This window comes from Saccostrea cucullata, unplaced genomic scaffold (genome assembly GCF_032062105.1).
Source record: "Saccostrea cucullata isolate Sc308-1 unplaced genomic scaffold, CSIRO_AGI_Scuc_v1 ctg410, whole genome shotgun sequence".
In the NCBI taxonomy this organism is placed as follows: domain Eukaryota; kingdom Metazoa; phylum Mollusca; class Bivalvia; order Ostreida; family Ostreidae; genus Saccostrea; species Saccostrea cuccullata.
In genome coordinates this window covers 28,883-50,297 of record NW_026923562.1, presented here as the reverse complement: position 1 = coordinate 50,297, position 21,415 = coordinate 28,883, and the positions used below count along the sequence as shown (strand labels likewise).

The following is a 21,415-nucleotide window of genomic DNA, read 5'->3' as shown; positions in this document are numbered from 1 at the left end:
GATCTACAACTTTTTAAACGACATCATATTTAATCAAATAAAATAATGTTTTCTATCATTGTAAATATGTTCTACTTTACAGAATGGAGAGGTCGTCAAAGCGACCCTCTGTATTCTCCCTGAACAGACCAAAATCAACAAAGTCCAAAAAGGAAATTATGTTCGAACTGCAGAAGAAAACTGTAAGTATATAATTCTCGTGTCACCTTAATAATTCTTGACAGCACAACTTCTTGCCTATTGAGACAGGGCCAATAAATGTTTTTGTTTTATGCATTTGGCCACAACTTCCAGATGTCACAGTAACATTATGAATTTCAATACACTTTAAAGAGTCTTCCTGGACAAGAAAATTTTAGGTTTGAAAATCAAGCTAGCTTCTCAATGGAACTTTTTAGTACAATCAATTTGAACATCTACATATAGTTCTCAAACCTGACTCTTTAATAGTTGGCAGACACGCGCCAACTCACAAACCCCCTTACACACATCGTTCCTTTTTTTTAGTTGAAAGAATTTTTCAGGTTTAAAAATAATATTTAACTTTGAGAATCAGATACTTCATAACAAAGAAGGAAAATAATTCTGTAATCACGCAAGTCTTTAGAATGTACATACATACAAACATGTATATGCAGGTAGATAACCATAGCCGGTCTCGTCTTACATGTACATATCCCTCATAAAAAAAGCGAGAACGACCGTGGATTTTCAATGGTTAAGGATTTTTCAATTTTGCAGTATTTCTTTCTCCAATAACAGGCACTGGGTGCAACGGGTATGAACCACAGCCACTTACACAAGGCACCCCCTACTTATGAGATAAAATGAGAAGGGAATGCCATGTAAACGAAAATAGTGCCTGTGACAACACCCCCCCCCTTGTTACCATTATCAGAAATAGATACACTTCTCCCCCTTTTCATTTTTACTTATATTCATAAAGCGTAATCGTAATATTGCCATTAATGACATTTGTCTCTATAGGCTGTTTTTAATTTAGCTCGATTTTAATTAAATCTCTTTTTCATGTATCGGTCCTAAATAAGATTATGATGAAATACAGGGAAAAGGGGGGAAATGTCTTGACCCCTGATTTCAAATGATTTCAAAAGAAAATCAATGGGAAAAGGGGAGGGAGTTCATACCCTGTGTCCCGTGTCCCTAACAGAGTCTATATATTTTGCATATATATTTTTTTTTCACGATATAATGAATTGACTAGACCTAGTGATAATGCAGGGATTAACAATCTCGCCATATTTGAATTGAAGATAAGCCACAACTTTCAAAAGAACTTCAACTGATAATAAATTTTACAAAATCTTAATCTTTCAATTTCAAGTGTGCCGAATATTCTGAAAGGCAAGGCTCAATGGGGTCACAAATGAAAACGACAAATCAATATTTCTGAATAATGTGTATTTACAGCCACTTCACAAATGCACGTTTGACCGTCAGAAGAGAAGTTGGGTGGGTCCAGTCAAATCTCAACAAACTCTCCCCTCCCGCTGGGCAAAAACCAGGGGTGCCGTGTTTGTAAGTAGTACAGTTTTACTTTTTTTTTTTAAAGGCAAGACTTACGAAGTAAATACATTTTATTCATTCATATTTTTTTAAACCTCGCTACATATTAATATTTTCTTAGACGTATCAGTGTGAATTGATAACTCCTAACATATGTAAATGCCGAATCATTCAGTAAAAGTCCATTCAACTCTTTTATTCACAGTTTCTTGGTCTGAAACCCACTACCAGGAGAACGATAGATGTCGAAAATTTAGTAAAGGCCACACAGCTGATGGTGAGTTTCGTGGTTTTCCCAACCTTTGACAGGTAACGCTAAAATTTTCAAAATAGAACACGTCTTTATACATGTACAACCAAAAAGTATTTAACTTGTCTATTTTCAGAGATCATCGATGAATAACGATGACAAAAACGATTCATCTGAAAAAGATGAAGATTCTGTGGTAAGTCGTCATGCCTGTCTGAATTTTGACCAAATGAGACATATTGGTAGCAATTGTATCATTATATTTCAGTCCATATTTTAAAGCTTCCAGCTCTTTTCAATCTTGGATTTCAACAACCTCGGTGAAAGTCAGCATTTCGTAGATATTCTTTGACGGTTATGATGACCTTACTAGCAAACAAATATAACCTATCATTGTCTTGAGTCTTATTTTGGCTTCTTTTTCGATTGTTAGGCCTTTGTTTTTATACTGAATTTGACCATGATGTTCAGTCTTTTTTGGTCAATACAAAGGGATTACGGCGGGTGTGATCGGTCGACAGGGGATGCTTACTCCTCCTTGGCACCTGATCCCATCTCTGGAATTTTCAGGGGTCAGTTTGTTTTGTTTGTGGATTTTTTGGGATCGACCACTGTAAGTTATCTTCGATTCACCCTATACATCAGCCAACTAAAACAATGATATTTCATGCCGTTTTGTTTCAGGCTGCTATTCTGGACAAACCAGTCATATCAAAACCATTCAAATCAAGCAGTAAAACTATTTGGACATGTCCAAATGCACTGAAACCAGTATCTGAGAGGTAAAATATGTACTAAATCATTGTTAAATCCCAAAAACTGTTATTTTCACTTCAATCATGGTGAACTTATAGAACATCAAATCTTTTTCCTGCGACATTCTTTTCAGGTGCAAAGATTTTACATTCGAAAAAACGAAAGCAAACCAGGGGGAGAAGCAGGTGTCAGCGGCGACTAATCTGCAGGCGGTGTATCTGAAGAAGCTATTGGATGAGAAGGAAAAGGAAATCAAATCACTTCAGAATCAGCTTCATAAAGCCAACAACGAAAATGTGAAGCTGATACAGGAACTAGAAGGGTAAATAATTATGTCGTACAAATGGACTAGTGGATTTCGAAGGAATCACCGCCGCCGATAGAATCATTCATAATGTCAACACTAAACAAGAATATGAACAGAGTGACTCCAAAACTTTCAGTGAAATTTAAGGTTCATTGATACTTTGATAAGAGAGATAACTCTTAATGACACTAATGTCTATTATTCCTTTATCTGTTTCTAGATTTTGTCTAGTTGAAGTGTCTTTTTTTTGTCCAATTTTGCCCCGCAAGCTATAATATGCTATAACTGTTTGTATTTTACTCATAAAATACATTTCTTTTGGGAACGTGAGCAGAGGGTTTATGAACCTTAATGTCTACAGTAAAAAAGATTTTTAAATTATTTTTCTGTGTACGGTCTCGTAACCTTGATATTTTTTTCAGATACAGGGGAAAGAACTACGATGAAATGTACAAAGAGAACTTGACCAATAAAGACCACTTAAATCGAGTGTGTCGGGAAAACATTCTGCTGCATGGACTTATCCGGAAGCAGGGTAACAGACGACTACAGAGACCGGAAGTCAAAGAAGCCGAGGAGAAGCATAATACGGAGCCTACTGAACGACTAAGACTGACCAAATCTGCTAAACCCAGACTGTGTTAATGCTCTGATTGCTAGGTTGTACTAGCTTGTCGTTGCAATCACTATACAACTTTCCTCAGAAGGAAAAATTTAATCATTTGTAAATAAAATCTTACTGTTTCAAACACCTTTATGTATTCATTTTTGTGAATAAAGTAAATGTCACTTTGTTTTATCCCTATTCCTTGTATTAGAAAGATCGAACTAATTTTAATTTTTTAAAGACTTTTCAAATCATGGACGTGGAGAGGATGATTCAACTTACACAAGAAATCAGAACCCTCCTGTGATTGCCATCACCAAATTCCTTCAGTCTGGTTCAAGTAATTTTACGGAGAGGGCTAAAAAATTTTTTTTTGCATGCTGCCCACTCCCATTCACTTCATTTGTGAATAATTCATTTTTAATAGAATACAGTAATTTTAGTCATTTGGAAAACGGGCGCCCCCCGCCCCCGCCCCCCCCCCCCCCAACACATCATTGATTTAAACAAAACCCTGGCCCAAACGGGTCTGAAATGGTAATGTTCAATTCATGCAGGGATTGTCCATAATATATTATTTAAAGCATTTCAGGCACATTAATTGCATTGTTACCGGTGGGGGGGGGGGGGGGGGCAAGAAACCGATGAAAAATAAATTTAATATCATTTTCGTGCGAGTGATGGATTTGGCGAGGGGGGAGGGGGGGGGGTCATGATATATCAGTTAGAAAGAATTTGCATTAAATTATGTGCGGGAATTTGAACAAAAAGGCGTGTGAGGGGGCGGTTACTCAAGTCTGTAAATTTCCATACTGAATTTACATAAAAAGTTCCCTTTGGAAAACAGGAGGGTTGTCCCTCATGATACTACAGGTATCCGCTGGTTAAAGTAATCAAAATTTCAGTTCAGGGAAAGAGTCGGTGATTTGCACATTTTAGAAATTAGAGTAACCTGAAAAAGCAAGATGTGTTTAATGAAACACTGATGTTCCTCTATGGCAGTTTCTCCAATGAAAGTCAAACGTCAAGGTCAAAAGGTCGAAATTTCTTGGTATCGTAAAGGAAGGTCTTGTCACATGGAATAAACCTATGGAATTTGAAAGCCCTGGTATTAACTGTTCAAAAGTTATGACTAATATTAAACTTTGGTATTTCTTTTTGTGAAAGTGTGTCAAACTCTAAGGTGAAGGTCAAGAAGTCAAATTTAGTGGTACCCAAAGAAAGGTCTTGTCACAAGAAATACACTGTCTTGTACGTGAAATATGAAATCCATTATTATATAGCCCCATTTAGTCAAAAGTTATGGGCAAGGTTAAAGTTTTTTGCGGACAAATAGATAAACAGACAAACAGATAGACAGATGGACAGACTGGACGATATACTATATTATGCTATATACCACTGAATCTGCGATTGCGGGGGCAGAAAAATATGAGCCTTTTAAACACAGGGGAAAATATTTCCCCTATAAGTTTTGTTTCCACTGCGCGACGCAAATGGGATCGCATTCAGAGCGATACATTAATTAACCCTTCTCTCTAAAATTAAATTTAAATTCAAAAAAGCAATTACCAGCTGTTTTTAAGCTTTGTTAGTGTTATTCATGATTTTGAATCATGTTTAGTTTTGAAAATATGGTGTCGAAATGTCCTAACTACAGTATGAAATTCAACGGGAACCCAAGCGTCTGCGTGACGTAGAGTAGCAAGTGTTTACATGCATTCGGCAAACCTCGGCTGATTCCGTGAACTACATCAAGATGAGGTACGAATCGGCGGAGGTGTGCCGAGTGTGTTTACATGTTGGCAAGTCGGATCGGAATCATCGCAAAAAAAGGTAAATATTTTGTTATAGAAACATCCCTAATGAATTTTATTGATATTATACACTTCCTTGTTATATTATTTTGTGTGTTTCACGCTGAAAATCCAAATAAACCATTTTATTCAAATTATTCAGATTTTCAACCAACCATACAAAGAGAACGCAAACCAGAATTTCCTCAGATATTGTTTAAATGGAGAATAAAAAGAGTCATGATGATGATACTATGGACTTCAACAAGCTTGAAAAAGAGCTGGCGATGGCGGTGGAACAAGATCAACGGTACTGGAGAGAAAATGATGCAAAATTCAGAGCAGTCCATCAAAAAGTTGAATCTTATGAAGAATTTAGGTAAGAAAGTCACTAATGATATGTACATATAATATACCGTTCACATGTTGTTGATAAGGTTTACAAGTATGTTAATTTTTAATACATTTTCAAGATATTTTACCAGAAAAAATTAAACTTCTTTTCATGGATACACAATATTCGCATTTGTCCACATCATGTGAAAATGTGCTGAAAATTTTACTAATCAGTCCAGATGTAAAGCTAATTTAAATGAAGTCATATGAATAATGTGTTCAAATTTAAATATACACCACTCTGACAAAATGCAAAAGCTAATAAAAATCTATGGCTTTTGACAATGAAAAAACTTTACAAAGACAAAAACTAGTTAATTGAACCCTTAAAGCTACAAATCTGACTGTTGCACGGCTACTGTTATAACTTAAATGCTTATTTTCTTTTCACAGAGATATTGTTCTTGCTTCTCATATAAAGCCATTAGAGAAGGGTGACACTCTGCAAAATGTTACATTTGATGTCAAATGGAATGCTCATGCAGAAAACAGTAAAGCAAACCCACAAAGTTCCCACGCATCTGACATTAAAAAGGTCTATTACTTCATGTATGGTAAAAGGGTAGAGCTTTTGTTCATTATATTTTTGCTTGTATTAGGAAACTATCTGATCTTTTTTCCAACAATAAAGGAGTCAATCACAAATAAACAATCAAAATTAGCTTTGTGTAGAGATCTGTATCAGGCTGGGTTTGAGGAAACAATTAAATTACTTTAGAAACTACTCATTTTCATTTGTATTCACTATTCAGGATTTTATTCCTTTTTATTTCAGCATTTTTGTTTATTTCAATACATGTACTACAGATTAGTCAAGTTCAGAATTACATTACATGACACATCATATCATCCCCCAACCCATCCCCCTCTACTATCGGCACTTTAAAGAAAGGAACATGGACATAAAAAAAAGTTAACTATTAATTTTCTATTCCAGAGTTCCAATCTACCAAAAGACAGTCAGGAGTTTACACGAGATTGGAGGCGATACCACAAGTCAACATCTGATCAGTATAACTTCCTGTTAGAAATGGGTGGAGCTCAGTTGGCACATATTTTTAAAACAGACATTAATCTTCTAGGAGATTTTTTGATAGCACTTGATTCAGAATACAAAGATCAAGATGGTGAAAAAGTGACCGAGATTCTAGAAAGTTTGTGTTCAGCTAAGAGATTTGTCCTGTCTTTTCAGTTCCTAAGTGGAAAAGAGAAGAAGGCTTGTGAATCATTGATATGTAAATTAGAAAAATCAAGTGAAGATTCTGCCTGGAAAGAGAGGATCGGAAAATTGAAATCCTCTTTTCATTTGAAATAAATATGTTCAATCCTTTTTTTGTGTGTGTATTCACTTCATCATTTTTTTCTTCTCTTGTATCTTCATACTCATCAATGCTTCTTGTTGGTTACATTTAGGCCTCATATTATAGTCATAAAGGACTTATATCTACAGTACACAGGCACCTGATGTTACTTATTTTTCTTTTGAATAAAAAAAAATATACTCTCTATCTATTGAATTAATAGGTAGGGGGCATATTCTTATTTAATAAAAGAAAAATGCTGTAGATCACTTAATTTTTCGCAACACCTTATTTTCGCAAGATAGTCATTGACTCTTGATTAGCTAGACAAAATTTTCACGAATTCTGGTTATTGCTCTATATAATCTTAAGGAATACTATTATGCGCGAGAATTTAATTTTCGCAAGCATACTGTCTCGCGTAATTACGCAAAAATAAAGTTCTTGCGAATAAAAAGTGATTTACAGTAAGTAACGTCAGATGCCTGTGCTACAGTATGACATCGACCATGGCCATCTCAATATTTAGTAAACCCCCAATCCAAAGGAGAGGAGGTATACTATTTTACCCTTTTGTGTCTGTCTGACTGTCCGTAACAAATTTTTTCGCAGTTTTCTCTGCAACTACTCATCGCAAAAGCTTGAAATTTAGCACGTTCTTTGCTGAGGCTTGCCATATGGTGGGATTCATTTTTGTTCAAATCTGATGTCAACTTCCTGTTTATCTGTCCATACAATACATAACAAATATTTGTCTCAATTTTCTCTACAACTACTCGTTGCAGATGCATAAGATTTTAGCACATTCTTTGCTGAGGCATGTCAAATGGTTGGATTCATTTTTGTTCAAATCTGATGTCAACTTCCTGTTTATCCATGCATCTGTCTGTACCATACATAACAATTTTTTGTTACAGTTTTCTAACCAACTACTCATCACAGATGCTTGAAATTTTGGCACATTCTTTGTTGAGACATGTCTTATAGTGGGAATCATTTTTGTTCAAATCTGATGTCAACTTCTTGTTTATCCGTCTGTCTGTATGTATCATAACAAATTTTTGTTGCAGTTTTCTCAGCAACTACTCATTGCAGAATGCAGATGCTTGAAATTTTAGTTCATTCTTTGTGAGGTGTGCCATATGGTGGGATTCATTTTTGTATGAATCTGAAGTCAACTTCCTATTTATCCGTGCATCTGCTAGTGTTGGACCATTGACTCACAGACTTCTTTTTTATATCGAGCATGGTATACATGTCATTACATGAATCAAAGAAAGTTCTTTCCTCATTTAAAATCTACATCTGGTATAGATCAAGATTCATGAATAAGAATTTAAACTGTTCAGTTCCATATTTGCAATTTTTACAAAAAAAGTGAGGAAACTCAAGAAAGGGTTCAAAATTTTAAACCAATAACTTAACTGATGATAAATCATGATCATTTTAGTGCAAACTTTATTACAAATTAAATATTTGAGATACAGGTATATTTTTTTTAATCTATATTTTTTTCTGTGAATGAAATTCATTGACCAGCATGAATTTTCATTTTTGTGACAAATGAGAGTCTAATAAAACTTAGACATGGCTCAAGTCTATTTATCCAGCTTGTCATTTATTGAGAAATCCCCTGTCCATATGCCCACTCCTTCTTTATCCAGCTTGTCACTTATTGAGAAACCCCTTGTCCATATGCCCAGTCCCTCTCTGAAGTTTGTTTCTGTTCCTCTTCAGTCTATCTTCAACAGAACTCTTATCTGCATGGCCTGACATCATAGGACTTTAAAAAGAAAAAAGAAAAAATGAATTGCTTTATTGAAATTCATTGGAATATTTAGTTTAATGAGCCATGCTTAAAAATTCTGACCAACAAAAAAATTATATAATCTATTTCACTCTGTAAGAATAATGATTTAAATTGTTTCTTGCTGTGCTTTTATATTCTAGTTATCTAAGATTTATGAGGATTGTATAATCTTGTGTCCTACTTGAGGAATTCAGGCTCCTCTTTGCTCCTAAGGGCCTCCTCTTCCTTTCTGTCCTCCTCAGTGTAGCGCTTTACATTAGACTTCCTTTGCTCCTCCCTCCATTGTGCATTCTGCATCATTTCCTCCAACTTCTTCTTCTTTTCATCTTCTGTTAGTTTCCTATTTTGGAATATACATGTATTTTAAAGGTTAATGCTAAATATTTTCATCAAAAATATTTTTTTAAAGTCAGGTGGGTAAAATGTTTTCAAAAAATGTGTACCAGTGTTACATCATATATGATTAGTATGAAATTATGAGGTAAATCTAACCTTCTCACTGGCGATCTACTCCTGTCCTTGTGTGACCTAACCCCTGACCTTGGTTTTGGAGATTTAGAACGCTGCCTTGGTGACCTTGACCTTCTGCTTGTTCTTGAATATTTGTCATCTCTCCTACGATCTGGTGACCTAGATTTCTTTCTCTCTTCTCTTTTTCTATGTTCTGGAGAATAAGAGACAGCTTTTGTCTGAGATGAATCAGTGTTTTTCAGTTTCTGTGTGAAAAAAAGAAAATCAAATTAAGGATACATCAATACATGTATTGTTTTATAGGTTGTTTCAAACTTATTTCGCTCAAATAGTCAGAAGCTTATCAAAATAAGAAATTTCAAATTAGAAAAATTCATATGTTATACATCTGTATGATAGACAGTAAATAAACTCAGACATAATAAATGCATTAAACTTACAATTAAACCATACTGTTTGACAGGCCTTCGTTCTGGTTCACTGTCACTGTCAGAACTTGAACTTTCTGACCTTTTGCTGCTCTGTGTCTTTATCTTCTGTGTAGGATGATTGTCGTCTTTATGAGGCGAAGCCTGTTGGTTTTGTCTGTATGTAGGTCTCCTCTTCTCTCTACTCCTCTCCTCAGAATCTGATTCACTGTCAGAAGAGTCATGTCTTTTTGATTTACTAGTTCTCGTTGACTCTCCTTTTTGTCTGTATTTCCCACCAGACCTGTCATCCGATTCAGAACCTGACGACTCTTCCCTTTTCTTTCCAACTCCTGGCCTGTTTTTCCCACTACCTCTCTCATTAGACACAGGACGTCTATTGTAGCCGTCTTTTCTCCTTCCTCTTCTTTGAACTTCCTCAGATTCACTTCCTGATGAATCATGTCTTTCTCTACGTCTTTGCTGATCATGTCTCCTATCCTGAGTTTTCTTCCTATCCCGCTCTTCTGATCTTCTCCTTGATCTACCCGAGGAATTTCTGTGCTGAGGAGATGAATCCCTATATCTATTACCTTGTGAGTTATGGGATCTGTCTCTAGAATACTGGTCACTGGAATTGTCCCTTGAGTTTCTAAAACTTCTAGAATTTCCTCTGTCATCTTCCAGATCCTCCCTACCCCTATCCTGATACCTTTTCTCCGGCCTGGATTTTGATGACCTGTCATGATATGAATCCTCTCTGCCTCTGTGATCTGATCTTCCCTGCTGCCTTTCTTTGTTTTTGTCACCTCTGTGCTTCCCTTTGTTTGACAGATTATCATCATCATCATCATCCTCTGTTTTCCCTTTCTTTTTATTCAAGATGTTTAAATATTTCTTCATCAGATCATCATCTGAATCATCTGATCCTTTCTGCTTTTTGTGCTTCTTTTTTGCTTTCTTTTTCTGCTTTTCCAGCTAAATCAGATTTTTTTTAAAATTCAGCAAAATTGAAACAGATATATATATTTCATAGGGTAGTGGTTACATTTTAATAAATCGAAACTAAACCACTCACATTTTTCTGTAACTGTTTCATTCTAACTGGATTTTCAAGAAGTCTCTTTTTCACATCTTCTTCCCTTTTTCTGTATAATGAACAAACATAATATTAATTTGAATCATTCATTAGGAATGTAGCAAACATAATTCAAAACTGGCTGTTAAGCACTCTTAATCCAAAGACAAAATCTCAAAATTATGCCAATTATTATTTTCTAGCCTGTTTGGCAACAAATACAAAATGCAAAAAAAAGCTTATTCTAATCTTTAATATAAAGTAACTGATCATTGCAAAGTCAAAATCAACATTAAAAATACCTTATAGCAAATAGTGGGTCTTCTCTTGCTTTGTTCTGCATATCAAGCTGAATGTTGGCTTTGATTCTCTCATTGAACAGTGCAATGTCATCTTGAAATTAAGAAAATGGCACAGTCTTACAAAGTTTTAATAATTGCTTTCAAGAATGAACATGTGTGACTTGTAATTTTCAATTAAAGTTTGCAATGGATTTACATTTTAAAAGTAACAAGAGATGTTTGTAAAACACTTATGCCCCCCTCCCCAAAACTGGAATTTCTCCAAGTCCAAGGGGCATTACTCTATCAAAAATGGTGCGATCGTACCCAAAACAGAACTTGATCTAGATATTCAGCTGATAAATCTGTATACCAAATTTCATTTCACTATGTGCAACCTCTGCAAAGAAAATGAATGGAAACTGCAAATACTTGGAATTTTTCTAAGTCCAAGGGGAATAACTCTGACAAAAATGGTGCGATTGTATCCAAAATGGAATCTGACCTAGATATGAAGCTGATAAATCTGTACATCAAATTTCATTTCAATATGTGCAACCTCTGCAAAGAAAATGAACGGAAACTGCAAAAATTTAAAAATTTTCTAAGTCCAAGGGGCATAACTCTGTCAAAAATGGTGCGATCGTAATCAAAACAGAACTGTATACCAAATTTCATTTCAGTATGTGCAACGGTAGTGAAGAAATTGAACGGAAACTAAATGGACCGACAGACAGCAGCAAAGCAATATACCCTCCCTTCTTCGAAGGGGGACATAAAAATTGATTTATCTAAACTAAGGCATTTCACAAGGAAAGTATTCTTTCATTAAGTTCTAAAACAACCAAACATAATAATAAATATTATGATAACATCGAGGTAATCTAACTAAATGCTGCTCTTTTGTGGCAAAGCATAGGAAACTTCAAACATGTCTCAATTATGCCTGATTTTTTGGGGGGGTGGGGGTGTAATTTTCATTGTTTTCCAGGTATGGCGAGACCCACAAACTTATGACCAACACAAAATTTAAAATTTCAAATAAATTACTACGAAACATTTTCTAACCATGAAATCAAATACCCAATAACCAAAATTTTTTCCTCAAACCTTGAAAAATTGACCCCACGAAAATAATGATTTTTCAGTAACGTTGTTAATGATCTGAAATAGGGAGTATGCTGAAAGTACAATGTTTTCAAAGATTTGCATAGCAGATAATATGTTTTCTAACACACAATGTTACAAGTATTTTGCGACTTCAAAAAATAACAATTATTACTAAAGAAAAAATTTAATTAGAAGAATTGGTTTGACCGATGGTATATTAGAAAATCAAAATAATAAGGACTAGATCCTCAAATTTGATGCTTGGTTCACCTAATGTACAGCAATTTATTAAATACTTCTTATAGTGTCTTCAAAGATTTACAATGATCTTGCTGTGTATTAAACAGCACATTGTTCACAGCTGATAGATGTTTCCAACCCCCTCTGCAAAGCTTTCCATTTTGTATAGTAATTCAAATATCAACTGAATTTACATGTATGCAAGTATTCAAATGCAAAGAATGCCATTCTGGTATAAATACCATCTTTGACGACTTCCACGGCTTCCTCAATGTGCCTGTCCACTCGTTTGCCCAGTAGATAATCATTACCGTCCGGTTTATTTTCTTTGCGCATCCAATCTAATCCGCCATCCTTTCCTTCCCTATAATTACAAGAACCTCATATGGAATAACATAATTACATGTATTTGTCAGGTTTACAGTCAACTCGTACACAAACCGAGTCGTACACAAAAAGTCAAATCGTACACAAATCAAAAGTCAACTCGTACACAAATCAAAAGTCAACTCGTACACAAACTAATGTCATTTGTACATAGTTCCCTATGTGATTTAATGTATAGTTTTCCTCAGTGTTAAAAAATTGAGGAGTCAACTCGTACACAAAGGGTTTTATTTGTACATGTTAATCTTTTTATGCCGCTGATTTTACCTATATCTTATGCGCAGATTGGTTTTTTTTCTTATTTGGCTATAAGGTTTTTTGTTGCGTAAATCTTGGGCGTCAACTCCTTCACATTTTTCGTTTAAATATATACTTATTTGATACATAAATGAGAAGTGCCGATTTTTTTTATTCTGTAAATTTAATTATAAATTAAAATATCTTGTTAAACAACATAATCAGATCGATTCAATATAATTGAATTTGATTTAAACATCACCACAAGATAATATGTGAATTTTATATGTGAATTTCACATTTTAGAATTAGTCTGCAGCTTTTATGCAAGTAATGTGTGGATATAAATATATATATCTTGAAATAATTTAGGTAAGAAATTTAGAAATTTTACGGCACCATAACGTATACCGTTATTCAATGTAGATAGTAAATACGATCGAAATACATCGTAAGATTTTTATGCCACTATGGTATATCATTGCATACAATTTAAAAAAAAAAACTTATCAAATTAAAAAAATAAAGTTTTTTTTTTTTACTATAGACAGTTGTACAGCAGGATAAACACTTCTCTCACACCATGGGGAAGATAAAGAAATGAAGAATAAGGGACCAAATTAGGAGCATTTTGTAATTAGCGTTTGTCGCAAATCAAAGAAACCGCCGCGCTTGTGTTAGTTTAACAATAATTGTTTATACACATGTATTCCCAATAAGAGAAGCCACGGTCGATTTCAAATGTTATGAAACCACTGAAGTATTCCTGAAAAAATCTAAAAATTTAACACTTCTCCTTGTCCTTATTTCATTTTTCTAGATTATACATTATTTATATAAAGATGATTCCAAACTATTGTAAATAAAACGTTGTGTACGAGTTGACTTCTGATTTGTGTACGAGCTGACTTCTGATTTGTGTACGAGTTGACTTTTTGTGTACGACTCGGTTTGTGTACGAGACGGTTTGTGTACGAGTTGACTGGACACCATTTGTCATTGTCAAACAATTTTGAAGATGTTGAATAAAAAATAAAATGTAATGTAAACTATCAGACCCCACCCTCCAATAGGGCAAATGAGGCTTCTTGGAAAAGCATGGAAAGTCCAGAGAGAGAAAAACTGGCTGACCTCTCTAGACCTTTTGTGCAATCCTGGGATGCTTCTACACTTTACATACATGTAGTTAGAAATTATCACTTTCATTGTTAAGTAGGGAGGACATTTTGGTTTAGGCTTAAAAAAAAAAAAGTTTGTTTCCTGTAACATTCCCAAAAAATCAAGGGTTGGTAGCTCGGAAATTCTTTTTTTTTTTTTTTTTTTTTTTTTTTTTTTTTTTTGTTTTTGTTTTGCTTTGAATGGACCGAAAATACCAGGTGTTATATTTACAGTGGACACCCAATATGGCATCCAAAATGGCTGCCAAGCGGCAGAAAACGAACTTCAGAAAGTTGTAGGGGGAAACTGTTGTTACAATAATGATTACTCTTTATATTTAAGGTAAATGTACACTAAATTGACATATTTTATGTCTCAAATTAAGCTACAAGCTATTTTTTAAAAGTTAATAAATGGAATCAGCTGATTGATCAAACGAAGTTTTGCCATTTGTCAGAAAAAAAAATCCACCCGGGGATAATTTGAATGGGTCGGTCGGGTTACAGGAAACAATCATATTTTTTTTTTAGGCCTTACTACATGTTTTATATGGCAAATGCAATTGGCAGACAACTAAAGGGGAATTATTCAATATTATTTTATAAAGCAAGATCTTACAAGAGACTTGTAGGATATTGGGAAGGTTAATGAAAAAAAATTATGTTTGAACCGAGTCACCCCAAGAATTGAAGATAGTTAGCTAAAAACGTGTGTCTTTTTTATACAGAAATGCAATATCTTGTCAAAAAATGATAATTTTAACAATTATTTGTTTCCATTTAATGAGAGTAATTAAACAGACATAGAAAAATGCGCAATACACAAAATACGCCGTCCTGAAACCGTGCACCATGCAGTTATGATTTCATGAAACGTTACTTACATTTTCTCTTTCAATAACTGTTTCATCTTTCTTTTTTCGTCATCCATTATGTTTTGTATGATATCTCAAATTTTAAAAATATATGTTTAAGCTTAATAAATGATCACTTCTATATAGGGCTGGGCAATAATATCGATATTTCAATATATTGCAATACAATGACGAAAAATATTGTATCGCAATACGATTTTGTAATATCGATATATTGGCAATATGCTTAGATTAAGGAATTTTGTGATTAAATATAGAAATGAATGTATGAAAGTTTGTTATTAAGCCAAACAGTAAGACAGAAGTTGTTTTGTGGGAACATTTCAGCATAATTTAAATGAAATCAACAAGATTTTTTTTATGCGTGGGTTATTTATCATAGTTATGTACATTCTGCATGTAAATTTAAGTAAATATAGTAAGAAAATGCCATTTAAATTACATTAAAAATATTGCAATACATATCGCAATACAGTTATAAATATCGCAATATATCGCAATACGAAATCTCGGGCCAATACCCAGCCCTACTTCTATAGGAATCAATGAAATCGTTTAACGTGATTTTTGTAATTATTCGAGAAAAGCAAGTAGGAACTTCAAAGGTTAATATAAACTGAGAACCAACAACGACTTTTCCGGATTTATGGAGTTTGCATTTTATATATTTTTTATGCCCCCGTAATCGAAGATTCAGGGGTATAGTATGTAGTATATAGTTTTTGCCCCGTCCTTCTGTCAGTTTGTTTGTTTGTCCACAAAAATTAACTTGATTGGCTGGAGCTATGACTTTCATATTTCACAAGTATATTCTTTGTGACAAGATCCAACATACTTGACCTCTCGACCTTGGACTCCACTTTTGCCAAAAGAAAAAAAAAAACTAAACTTTCACCTTGACCACATCTCTTGAATAATTGGTGCAAGGGCGTTCATGCTTCACGTCTGTATTCATTGAGGCAAGACCTTTCCACTGGTAAAATATTTTTGACCTTGACCTTAGAATTTGACTCACTTTTCAGAATTTTTAACCTTGGCCATAACTTTTGAACAATGAGAACTAGTTTTTCCCATAGTTTTAGTTTATAGATGTATTCTTTACGATTGGGGATTTTATTAGAATTTAATCATTTTCATTTGAATTCCCCCCTTTAAAAAGATAAAAGATGTATTTGTGAGACAAAGATCCCTACATATGGTAGCTTATGGCAAAGATAATTAAGGTCTTCCGTTTCCAACGGAAGACCTTCTACTGATTCTGTTGGTAAAGATTATTATTCTTTTTTTTCTTCTGCTTCCTAGACCGCAACTTTGAGGCCTCATATCTCGCTCATTTCTCAACGGATTTCGTTAAGGTCTTCCGTTTCCAACGGAAGACCTTCTACTGATTCTGTTGGTAAAGATAATTAGGGTCTTCCGTCTCCAACGGAAGACCCTTCTATTATTCTATTGTTTCTTTTTCACTTTTATTATTAGGGTCTTCCGTCTTCAGCGGAAGACCCTTCTATTATTCTTCGGTTTCTTTTTTACCTTTTTTCTTTTTTTTTCTTTTTTCTTCTTACAAAATTTGTGCAGGCGATTTCTCGGAGATGGCTCGTTCGATTTTCTTCAAATTTTCAAGGTCGATGCATTGTCATCTGAAGTTAATTCCGGCAAGTTATTTTCCTGAATTTCACTTCCGGTCGGAAGTTATCGCCCTTTGATCGAAATTTAGAGGACCTCCTTGTCTGTGATGGAACTCAAAAACGGCTTAAGCTAGAAAGCTGAAATTTTCAGTGATGATAGAGGACATGTTGCCATGTTGCACCTGGGTAAGGATATTTTCCGAAAGTGTCTAGTATGGAAGCTCGGTACAGGTCAAAATTTAGGTCACGAATCATGACTGATTTTTAAGACATTTTACATCATATCTTTTAAAGTATTATTATTTTGTTAAAACATAATGAAAAAAATTTGTGCAGAATGACAAGATCTTTAAAATGATATCAAGAAAAAAGTGCTGACTCATCACATTAGAGGCCAAAAAGGGTCAAAAGTTTTTTTTCGAAAACTCTTTAACAGTCAATATTTTGTTATACATTACTGAAGCAAAAATGAATATCACAACATTTTACAACTATATATTATGATTTTCATGTCGTATGATACATGATTATGGGCCAAAAGGGGCCAGAATGCTAAATCTTTGACGCTTTCTATCTCGAAAGTGAGAAATATTTTGACAAGTAATATTGAACAAAAGATGTTCAAAATCATGTTCTGAACAATATGCAACGTTTCACTTTTCGCTAAAAGTCCCCATTAGGGAGTTGAAGGGTTGGCCCCTAAATATTTCTTTTGCAAATAACTCGAAAACGAAAAAGAATCTCTGAATAGTTGTTGAACAGAAAGTGTTCAAAATCTTAAGAGCTTCAAGATGAAATCAAGAAAAAGGGACTGGGCACTCAAATTAGGGGCCAAAAGGGGCTTAAAGTCTTTTTTTGATAACTCTTTAACAGTCAATATTTTGTTATACATTACTGAAGCAAAAATGTTTATCTCAACAATCTATCACTGTATATTATGATTATAATGTCGTATATTACATGATAAGGGGCCAAAAGGGGCCAGAATGCTAAATCTTTGACGCTTTCTATCTCGAAAGTGAGAAATATTTTGACAAGTAATATTGAACAAAAGATGTTCAAAATCATGTTCTGAACAATATGCAACCTTTCATTTTTCGCTAAAAGTCCCCATTAGGGAGTTGAAGGGTTGGCCCCTAAATATTTCTTTTGTTAATAACTCGAAAACGAAAAAGAATCTCTGAATAGTTGTTGAACAAAAAGTGTTCAAAATCTTAAGAGCTTCAAGATGAATTCAAGAAAAAGGGACTGGGCACTCAAATTAGGGGCCAAAAAGGGCTTAAAGTCTTTTTTCGATAACTCTTTAACAGTCAATATTTTGTTATACATTACTGAAGCAAAAATGTTTATCTCAACAATCTACCACTGTATATTATGATTTGAATGTCTTATGGTGCATAATAAGGGGCCAAAAGGGGCCAGAATGCTAAATCTTTGACGCTTTCTATCTCGAAAGTGAGAAATATTTTGACAAGTAATATTGAACAAAAGATGTTCAAAATCATGTTCTGAACAATATGCAACCTTTCATTTTTCGCTAAAAGTCCCCATTAGGGAGTTGAAGGGTTGGCCCCTAAATATTTCTTTTGCGAATAACTCGAAAATGAAAAGGAATCTCTGAATAATTGTTGAACAAAAGGTGCTCAAAATCCTAAGAGCTTCAAGATGAAATCCAGGAAAAGGGGCTGGGCACTCAAATTAGGGGCCAAAAAGGGCTAAAAGTCTTTTTTCGATAAATCTTTAACAGTCAATAATTTGTTATACATTACTGAAGCAAAAATGTTTATTTCAACAATCTACAACTGTATATTATGAATTTAAAAGTCGTACATTACATAATTAGGGGCCACAAGGGGCCAGAAGGCTAAATCTTTGACGCTATGTATCTCGAAAATGAGAAGAATTTTGATAAGTAATATTGAACAAAAGATGTTCAAAATCATGTTCTGAACAATATGCAACCTTTCATTTTTCGCGAAACGTCCCCATTAGGGAGTTGAAGGGCTGGTCCCTTAATATGTCTTTTCCGAATAACTCGAAAACGAAAAAGAATCTCTGAATAGTTGTTTAGCAAAAAGTGTTCATAATCCTGAGAGCTTTAAAATGATATGAAGGAAAAAGGGCTGATCCCTAATATTAGGGGCCGTGAGGGGCCAAAAGTCGATTTTAGAAGTCTTTATTGTTCAATGTCTTTTTACAGAATATGGAAAATCATTATTTTAGACTGAAAATCTCAATCAAAATCTGATCTCATCTCATCAAGAATCGAACGGAAGACCCACTCGTTGCTCGCAACGAGATCGTAATTCTTTTTTTTTTCTGCTTCCTAGACCGCAACTTTGGGGCCTCATATCTCGCTCATTTCTCAACGGATTTCGCTCAAATTTTCAGAGGTTATAGACGTTAATAAACTCTTTTAGAAAGCTGTCAAAAATTTCAAAAAGCTACTTCCGGTTTTGAGTTATTTCCCTTTAAAGAAAAATTTATAGGCTTTCGTTTCCAGACAAAGGCTCAGAGACAGCTAAAGCTAGAGCAGAAATTCTACTGATTTTACATAATAGAAGGATTGAGTTGTGCACATATGTTTTTGTTTTTCGATTTCTCTATTCAAAATGGCGCTATATAGGGGTCAAAAATTAGAACGCTTAAAAGAACCAAAAATTACTCATATTTTTCTTTTTATCTTCTAAACTAAAAATATTTTGTTAAAATATATAGAACATAATTTGTGCAGAATCACAAGATCTTTCAAATGATATGTCGAAAAAAGGGCTGACTCCTAAATTAAGGGATCTAGAGGGGCTTAAAGTTTTTTCCAGATGTCTCAAAAAGTATTGAGAATTTGTAATACATCAAAGAAGCAAAGTTGTTCAAAATATCAAGCTTTATCTAAAGGGGTCGTCAAATTACGTCCAGCGACGTCACTTCCGGTCGAACCGGAAGTAGTCAGAAAATGCACATTTTTGCCGTTTTGGGTAACATGTGTCACTAGAAGCTTAAATATTAATTTTACGTCCGTCGTCGTCACTTCCTGTTAAACCGGAAGTACCAAAGAATGGCTTAATTTTGTAATAATTAACATAGATTTATGGAGGATTAAACCATTTTTGGACTTCATTACTCAATTTTTTAAAAATGAAAGTTACTTCCAGTCAAACAGGACGGAAGACCTACTCGTTGCTTTGCAACGAGCTCGGCTCTAGTTAAACATATTTTCTCAAATGCAAGACGAATTCCAAAGTCAAGAGAACAAAAATGTTATCACCCGAAGAAAAGTCTCGTCTCAAGTGTTGTAACGCTAACTCTGTTACAATCTTCACATCTTTCATTAGAATAAATGACAACTTGAAAAACGTGCCATATTTTATTGAAACGTAAAACTAAATCACAAAACCCGGTCTTTTCCGGAATAACCTGCAAAAGTAACATTTGACTCTGCCATGACATACATTCCGGATTGCCCTCTCGATGACCCAGTATATACAGATACACAACACAAGGAAAATAATTGCTAATGAACCCCTGGCACCAAATCTTGAAAAGTTATAGCGAAGTAGGTAAATTTTCAAGGTCAAGGACAAATATCAAAACTGTTGATACACAGAGAAAGGTATTTCACAAGAAATACGCATATGAAATATGAAAGCACTTGCATCAAGCCGCTCAAAAGTTATGACCACAGTAGTTTTATAAAGTAGGTCAAGACCAAGGTCAAAGAGTCAAGATTGTTGGTACAAAAGGGAAGGTCTTGTGTGTCTCCAAGGCAAGGTTTTGTTACAAGAAATACACAAACTAAACATGAAAGTCACAGTCCTTAAATTTATGATCAAGAATAAAGTTCCTCCGAAGGTAGATCGAACTCCAAGGTCAAGGAAATATGTATGAAAAAAGAAAAAAAAACTGTTTATACCCTAGGGAATGTTTTGTTACAAGAAATACATAAAATTATGTGAAATATGAAATCACTAGCTCCAACTGTTAAAAAATTATGACAAAGATAAAAAGTTTTTTTCAAAAGTGGGTCAAACTCCAAGGTCAAGGTCAACGTGTCAAAGTTGTTGCTTTTTCTAGTAAAGGTCTTGTCAAAGGAATATACCTGTGAAATATGAAATTTCTAGTAATAACCGTTCAAAAGTTATGGACAAGGTTAATGTTTTTCAAAAGAAGGCCAAACTCCAAGGTCAAGGTAAAAAATATTATGCCCAAGGAAAGGTCTTATCGCGAGTAAAAAGCACATAAGAAATGAAGCATAAAAGCCCAAGCACTAACTGTTCAAAAGTTATGGTTAAGGTGAGAGTTTGGTAAAATTTTACAAAATTGGGTCATACTTCAAAGTCAAGATCAAGAGGTCATATATGTTGCTACCCAAAGAAAGGTCTTGTAAAAAGAAGCACACAAGTGAATAACTGAGTATAAAGCCATGACTCCGACCAACCGAAATCTCTGCCAGCCTCCTGTCAGAATCAATAACCATCCCCTCATATCTATCTTTGCTAGTCAAGGGTTTCTGATGAGGAGAGTAGCATATCAGTAACCCTTGGCTAACGAAGATGCCTAAGATCAGGCACGTAGTAAAGCTGGTCAAGGCATGGAAAAAAAGCAACAGCACTTTTCCCTCAAAAACTCACTGCTGTTGTTCTCTTTCTCTTGAAGCGAGGTACGGTATAATGATATCTCCTGCTACTAAGTTGATTAACATATAGAGCGCGGACGTAAAAGACAGATGCCAACAAAGCTCAATTTATACTGTTTTGTGTTTGCTAAATTACGTATTTTGACGGATTATCTATTCTGTAT

The 21,415-nt window shown here is 34.4% G+C and overlaps 3 protein-coding genes across 3 annotated transcripts; 2 read left to right on the top strand and 1 right to left on the bottom strand.

The window, feature by feature from the left end:
• The first annotated feature begins 1,233 nt into the window (after positions 1–1,233).
• On the top strand, positions 1,234–3,585 carry LOC134264327 (uncharacterized). Its single transcript, XM_062746622.1, has 6 exons — positions 1,234–1,539; positions 1,733–1,804; positions 1,914–1,973; positions 2,462–2,559; positions 2,667–2,855; positions 3,263–3,585. Exons 2-6 carry the CDS (start codon positions 1,802–1,804, stop codon positions 3,483–3,485), a joined length of 573 nt encoding a protein of 190 aa, XP_062602606.1. The 5' UTR covers positions 1,234–1,539; positions 1,733–1,801; the 3' UTR covers positions 3,486–3,585.
• Positions 3,586–5,238: 1,653 nt separating this feature from the next.
• LOC134264326 (coiled-coil domain-containing protein 103-like) lies at positions 5,239–6,971 on the top strand. Its single transcript, XM_062746621.1, has 4 exons — positions 5,239–5,283; positions 5,407–5,622; positions 6,033–6,174; positions 6,577–6,971. The coding sequence occupies exons 2-4, from the start codon at positions 5,465–5,467 to the stop codon at positions 6,952–6,954; spliced, it is 678 nt and encodes a 225-aa protein (XP_062602605.1). The 5' UTR covers positions 5,239–5,283; positions 5,407–5,464; the 3' UTR covers positions 6,955–6,971.
• Positions 6,972–8,368: 1,397 nt separating this feature from the next.
• LOC134264333 (pre-mRNA-splicing factor CWC25 homolog) lies at positions 8,369–15,520 on the bottom strand. The gene is made up of 8 exons (XM_062746628.1): positions 15,003–15,520; positions 12,580–12,701; positions 11,009–11,099; positions 10,707–10,776; positions 9,662–10,606; positions 9,243–9,466; positions 8,932–9,090; positions 8,369–8,723 (listed from the first exon to the last, which is right to left on the bottom strand). The coding sequence occupies exons 1-8, from the start codon at positions 15,047–15,049 to the stop codon at positions 8,609–8,611; spliced, it is 1,773 nt and encodes a 590-aa protein (XP_062602612.1). The 5' UTR covers positions 15,050–15,520; the 3' UTR covers positions 8,369–8,608.
• Positions 15,521–21,415: the final 5,895 nt, after the last annotated feature.